Source organism: Aegilops tauschii, chromosome 2 (assembly GCF_002575655.3).
Source record: "Aegilops tauschii subsp. strangulata cultivar AL8/78 chromosome 2, Aet v6.0, whole genome shotgun sequence".
Classification (NCBI taxonomy): Eukaryota; Viridiplantae; Streptophyta; class Magnoliopsida; order Poales; family Poaceae; genus Aegilops; species Aegilops tauschii.
The window spans coordinates 420,776,740-420,784,187 of record NC_053036.3 but is presented as its reverse complement, the minus strand read 5'-3'; the positions used below and the strand labels follow the sequence as shown (position 1 = coordinate 420,784,187).

The window sequence follows — 7,448 nt, the reverse complement described above, 5'->3', positions numbered from 1 at the left end:
AATCCGGAGGGGACGATGCATCAGCCAAGACCTCATCCTTCCCACAGCCATCGTAGGAATCTTTGTGCACATCACAAGCAGAAACTCCAGTCTACAGGCATAGAACAAACCAAAAACGAAAATAAGATGGTAACGACCAAAAAAGAAAAAAACTTCAACTATGCACAAGCAGTACACACTTTACAATCGTGAAGTACACAAAAAATACAATAAAATGGAAAGCAAAAAATGCAAGTTCAAGAAGAGGGACGTATGGCAGAACAGACATGGCAAAAGTACTTGTACCTGACCAATTCCATCATCCCTAGATCCATGGACACCAGAAGATTCCACTCCAGCCTATCACAAAAAACAAAAATAGTGAGAAACAATCCACATAATACACAAAAGAGGTTCAAAGGCACAAAAAACCTAGAACATACATTATCAGCGCCGACGCTAGCGTCCTGACGGTTCATTTCATCCAAAAAATGCTCAACATCCTTCTCATACCGACCGCATTTGTCTTCCTGTGAATGTCTCAACTGAGCATATGAAGACCGAACATTCGTCACTGCAATCTTCAGGCTTTCAATCACGCTGCAATCAAAATTGTGAGCAGCAACAATATCTTCATCTCATGGGCCATGGCCAACACGGAAAAAACCAGCAACTATCCTCAACCTGTCACCAGAGGTTGGCAAATCTTCAGTCAACTTCAAAACCTTCAGAAGAAGCTCATCAATCTCCTCGTGTTTTTTCCCGCCAACAAATGTCTGTTTAGAAGAGCTTCTATTATCAAACATCTGACGAGCCGTGAAACCACGAATACGCGGCACCTCATCATCACAAGCAGGAAGCTGGCTACAGATAGGCTCATAAAACCTAGCATGAGTGCTAGGCCCCGCATCAGAGCTGCCACATACAACTGCAGCAGGACGGTTGTACACAATATCACCTGACGCCTTCCACTGCAAAAAAGACAAGAAGCAAAGAGAAGTACACATGTGAGTACTAGAAAGTTCAGACTTATAATGACTACACCTTTTTAAAAAATCTGATATTAAAAACTCAGATGCACTAACCGGCAGCTTCCCAAATTTGTAAGTTTCCAAGTAAATCTTTCCCTTGACAAGCACATCCTCATTGTATAACTTCATCAGGTCCTTGGTCGTCAGGTATGACGCACGTGGCGTCAACGTGTGCATAACTGAAAATTTGCAAAGCTTCAAGCAATCAAGATACATAATCAGGGGGACAATGGCACAACCCTCTGCACAATTCTGCTTGTTGCCTTCTGTTTGCCACCTCACCACAGCTGCCTGCAACTCATCAGCAACAAGCTGGCAAAAGTCCATCTGCGCCATAGACGCATAATCCATGTTCTCTACCATTGCAGCAACTCTACCCAAACGAACTGCAGGCCCCGGGCACAGCAAATTCTGGTAAAGTATCAGGAAGAACACCTTCACAGCAAGATCAACAGTCACATGATCATCTTCCTCCACCAACACCTTCAACTTCTCAAGCAAGTCCTTGACAAATATACTTTTTGAACGGTCAAAGCCAAGCTCATCCTTGAGGACAATCAACGAGTCATCATGGCCGCTGGCAGCAGGTGTGGGTGCAGTGTGACGTCCCATACGTAAATCAAAAATGTGATGAACTGCATCACGATTGATTCGAAGAACCCTGCCATTCCCAAAGTCCATTATCATGGTGGCAGGGCCAATCACTCCCATCAGATAGCACATAAGAATGTGCAACACATTTTTCTTTACTGTCAATTCAAACACAACACCGAATCCAGCATCCCGAACACGACTACAGTGTGCGTCTTTCAATAAAGCAGCAGCCTTGCAAACAGTTGGAACCGACAAACGTACGGTCTTGTTAAATCAAGAATCATCTCCCTCGGCATCATCTTCAGTTGCATTGCTCTTACTAGACTTCTTCCTCTGTGTAGAGGGAAATGTAGTCCACATTAGAAGATTATCCATAAAAAAGAGACAGAGAAAACACACATAGAATGACAATGAAGGAAACAAATTGCAGTCCACTTCAACAAACCTTTGGAACAACATCCGCCTCCTCGCCAGAGTCAGCACCAACACCTTCATCGCCATCATCACGGGCACGCTTGGGCAGACTCTTAGATGAACCACAGTCTTTGCGTCTACCAGTATGAACATCCCTCACAAAATCAGCAAGCACAAAGTCGTCATCGTCAGAGTTGGGACCTTCACTAACATGTAGCGCTTGCGCTGAGGATCATTTCCACCAGCTTCAGCAGTTCTCTTACCAAGATTCTAGTTCATGCTAGCAACAGATGGACTCAGCCGAGGAGTACCACCTTCCTCAGCAACAGAACTCAGCCTCTTCTTCTACAAAGCAGGCTGCTTCACTTTGACAAATTTGGCACCCTTGGCACCATCTGCAGCTCTCCTCTGCTTCTCCTTCTCCGCAAACTCTTTTGAGTCACCTTCAAACCTCAACTTCTTCTTGCTTTGCTTCAATTCATATGCACGAAGCTGTTCCGAGACCATCCACTCCTGTGTAACTTCCTCTGTACCATCAACAGACTGCGATTGTGTTTCAGACAAGACGGGACGTCTCTGGTCAAAGCTCACACCAACATCACCCTCTGCAAAATAATGCTCAGTCAATTGAGTAACCTCCTCAAACCCAGGCGCTCCAGCATGGAAAACAGACACTACGTCAAAATGAAGTTTAACTATGGTCGTTAAAAAGTGCACAAAAAGAACAAATGCAGTACACTTGGACATATAAATGCAGTGCTCCAATCATAAGCTAAATAAAAATTAATGCATTATACAAAAAACTTGAATAAAACAACAATGCAGTTCACACATACATACAGTGGAGTTCACATATACAAATAAATGCAGTGCTGCATACACTAACTTCACGTTTGTTCCCAACAAAATGACGGACTAGATACAGCAAGGCGACACCAATTTGTACAACATCAAGTAAGCAGCATACACAAAATAAACAAAGCATCACATACCAGAAGGAGGGGCCACACTTATGGGAGAAGATTCAATTGGCGAATTCACTTGATGTCCTCCCTCACCACCATGATCCTTACCACCAGGACAACAAGAGCCAATTGGTGTATCATTATGACCACTGCAATCACCTACTGGATTAAAAAAACCGAAACAGAGATTACAAAACATCACATGACAAATAATGCAAAGGAACGCTGACAACTAACACAACATAAACAAAAATGCAGGATGAATTAGGAAACTAGATAAACATCAAACAAAATAAACAAAGCCAAAAACAAGCACTCCACATACCCTGAACTCCTCCTCCCACTCTGCTCGGCGAAGACATGGCGTTTGCCTGCACCACAAGGACAAAGTGACACATATAATCAACAAAATCGGTGAAATCTGACAAAACCCTAGATGCACCTTGCTCTGCCTACAGAGTACACATGAGTATCGATTTCAAATCGAGATAAAATCGCCTACTTACGGAAAAATACATAAGCAAAAAATGCAACAACTACGAGAATCACAAAACTAGACAAGGGGATGATCAAGACCAAGGCCAAGGGGAACGTACCACAAAAAAGGGGATGAACGGCGGCGGGGGGGACGGGAACGGGCGGGAAAGGGCTGCGGGAGCGCAGCGGGAAGGGCTGCGGGAGCACAGCGGGAAGGGCTGGCAGAGCGGACGATGACGCGGAATACAGGAATAAGGACCTCTTGAGGGTGGCGGTTCCATGGGCGACGGCGGTTTTGCTCGAGGGAGAGATGCTTCGGGAGACACTTCAAGAGAGGCAGAGGGGATTCTTCTCGGTCTATCTCCCTGTCAGCGGAGCGGTGGGATAGCCTGGGAGGGCCACGTAGGAGGCCCGCGTGACAAAGGGTTACATAAAACGGGTCGGCCCAAAATAGCCCGACTAAATAAGACGGACTACATCGAAACGCACATGATGCAGTTCTCTATGAAGAACAATGAAGCTCAGACAGTAAAAGAAAATAAAATACATGCAGTTTGTAAAAAAAGTTAAATTCAAAAAAATCGCGCATGTTAAGATAACGCATTCAAAAACAAAAGTCTACCTTCAAATAAGTGCCACAACAAAAAAAAGGGGGCCAACCCCCCCCCCCCCCCCCCGTGCCAGGGACTGTAGCAAGTACACGCAAAAACAGATGCAGTACGCAGCTCTAGAAAAATGCAGTGCATTTGGTTAGATGAAGCAGTACGTTATAATAAGCAATTCAGTTTCGGATTACCTACATGAATAAATACATGGTCTAGTCCACAGCGAAATACTCGTAAAATTGCGGAATACATTGTACTTTTTTCCAGGGGCTGCAGCAAGGACACACAAAAAACGGTGCAGTACGCACCTATAGACAAAATGCAGTTCTTTTTAATAGACGATGCAGTGTGGTATGATAAGCAATGCAGTTCCATGAACACATAGGATACATATAAACGTGACAAATTCCCGTTCGCACAGAAAATGGTGGTTAAAAAAATTACTGATCAAAAAAACCACGTTAAAAAAACCACGTTAGCATACAACCACCAAATCCGAGCGGTTCCATCGCCACAAACCCACGATCACAAACGCAACACCAACCCACGATCTGCACAACCGCATCGTCAGCGAGATCGTGCAGTTCATCTGATGCGGCAATCCCACCCAGCCCCTCCCCTTAAATTCGGACCGCTGCCAAAGGCCTTCTCATCCACAACAACACAAGTATCCATTGCGCTGCCACCAAATCGCTCCATCACATTGATCTCCACAGAAAACACCAAGCCCTACTATCGGCGATGGCGTTCTCCGACGAGTACAAGGGCGTGGAGGCCCACGGCAACACCAAGTTGCACGTCATCCACACCAACGACAAGAAGCAGATGGCGATCTGCCTCGCGCAGTACGAGCGCCACCTCAGGCTCCAGCGCCACAAGATCGTCGGCATTGAACTTGAGTACAACAACGAGCCTGAAGCGATGCAGAAACCCGCCCTCATCCAACTCTCCGTCGACAAGACTCAGCCGGTGCTGCTCTTCCAACTAAGTGCCGCTGAAAGGTGCCCCATCTTCGACAACTTCCTCGCCGACCCCAGGTACACCTTTGCTGGCTTCTCTGTCGACGGCGACAAAACCAGACTAGAGCGCGTCAACCTGGAGGTCGCCAACTTCGTCGACATCCAGAAGGAGTGGAGGGTGCCCGAGGCAACCAAGGAGTTGGACTCCCTTGGAGACGTCTCCGGCATGCTCATCGACGACTACTACAACAACATGAAGAAGAAGATCACCGACGATGAACACAGGCGCTGGGCCACCCTACCTCTATCCATGAGGCACATCAAGTACGCGGCAAAGGACGCCTATGCAGTGTACGAGATATGGAACCGCATCACCCTCACCTAGGACGGGCTTCGCCGTGCAAAGCTGGAGAAGGAGGAGCCCCCCAAGAAGCGCGGCAGGAGCAGCTGGGGATGGGGAGACGCTACCTGGTGAAGCACCAGACGGTGCTGGCTAAGAGCCAACAATGCTATCGTCGTTTTAGATTTATCATCAAATTTGATTTCTATTGTTTGCTTATGTATCGTTAGTTTGCTTCTGATCATTTGCTTTTGCTGAACTTAGTTTGCTTGTCATGCAGAATCGCTTGTAATGATGAAATTTGATTATGTTAGATTGCTTTCTGTTGAACTTAGTTTGCTAGCGATGAACATGTCATACAGAATGCTTGTGATCATTTGCTTTCTGTTTGTTTGCTTATGTATCATTAGATTCGAGTAGTGCACAAATCAGATGAAGATGCAGTGCGCAAATAGGACGCATGCAGTGCAAAACGTATATGAATGCAGTACAGGACTCTGTCGAATGCAGTGCACACATACCCAACAAAGCAGTGCACGCCGTACACTAGAAAAAAGAATACGTAAGAGCAAAACACGAAAAGAAAATGCGACCTGTATATGTAGTGCGGAATATGTGAACATGCAGTACAGAAACATGATCAATGCAGTGCACGAATGATTTACTAAGCAGTGCACGCCCCTACATTTGAAAAATTATGCAAGACCAAAAAATACAAAGAAAAAAATGTGACCACCCAGGTGCAACTAGGCCCCAGCCAGTCTCGTAGTAGATCTTCGCCCACAGCAGGCAAGTTGTTCTGAGCCACAATGCATAGGGCCGGCACACATGGGCCCACAGGTCAGAGAGCATAGAGCAGCGAGCGTCGTGTATAAGCGCCCAAATAAGTAACCAGAGGAGTTCGATATGGCTGCCTCGCCAATGCTTATAAACAGGTCGAGCGCGCCCTTCGTGGGCGAGGTGGGACTAAACATTAGGGCGCACACACAGCGCACCGGGAACCAGCCTTGCTGACAGGCCGACTTGGGCCGAATGCGTCTTCACTCCCCAAACACAGGCCCAACAGGCAAAAGAGAGGTTGCTGAATATTTAAAAAAATCCCACATACCACTCCACAAACACAGGCCCAACCACGCGTTTCGCAGTTCGTTGTAATACGACAATGCAGTTCGCTACGTTCAAGTAAGCAGTCCTGTTGCTTCTCAAATGCATTTGCGTACACTGAATCACAACCAATCCACCTAACACCAACCACAACATTTATTACTTCCGTTGCTCAATTGGTTGCATAAAAACCTATCCATCCGTGCTCCAGACTAACACAACTCCTCCCCCGTTCCTCTTTTTCTTCAAATCATAGATCTAGGGTTCCTCCCATCCCCAGTTGTTCTCTGAAATTCCACTGAACACGCCATGGACTGTAAGTGCGGGTGTTTGGCAAGGATGGCGCCGGTAGCGGACACATGCATGTACGCAGAGGGTCTAGAGCTCACCAACACCGAGTGCCGTAGCCTGCTCGGGTGCCTGATGATACCCAACAGGGGGTTTCAGGCACCATTTCTTCATCGTCTCACACCCGCAGACCTGCAGGAAAGTTGGGTATGTTTTTTCCCTCACAATTTTGGACTTAATCTAGGCTGCAAATCCACATCTGAATGTATATTTCCATCAATTTGTTCGGTACTGTCAACAAATACAAAACATAATTTGTATTGTTCTTCAGATTTGTTAGCTATTAAGACTAGATAGTTCCACCTATTTTTCTTCAGTACCACACCAGAGTATCGACACTAGTTAGATCAGAACCCCAACACACGAACAAAAAAGAGGGTCGGTAGATCAGTGTTGCAGTTCTCTTAACATGCTAGCGAAGTACACTGTAACTGACCTTGCAGTACAAACATGTTGCAGTATAATATATATCCTAGTAAAACTAGAGGTCAATTCTGTATATAAGTTTGTTCTACATTGCAACTACTTTACAAAATAGTACTCATATATATGTAAGTATTTAAGTCAACTTAAACAGATCATCCTAAGTATAAAGAAAAACATTTGCTGTTTACTTATAAACATTCTTTTTC

At 45.6% G+C, this 7,448-nt stretch overlaps 1 protein-coding gene across 1 annotated transcript; it reads left to right on the top strand.

The window, feature by feature from the left end:
- Positions 1–4,806: 4,806 nt before the first annotated feature.
- Positions 4,807–5,409, top strand: LOC141041081 (uncharacterized). Its single transcript, XM_073507192.1, has one exon. It carries the CDS (start codon positions 4,807–4,809, stop codon positions 5,407–5,409), a length of 603 nt encoding a protein of 200 aa, XP_073363293.1.
- Positions 5,410–7,448: the final 2,039 nt, after the last annotated feature.

What these genes read in the sequence shown, in the direction of transcription:
- LOC141041081 (XM_073507192.1), top strand. Translation starts at nt 4,807, where the DNA reads ATGGCGTTCTCCGACGAGTACAAGGGCGTGGAGGCCCACGGCAACACC.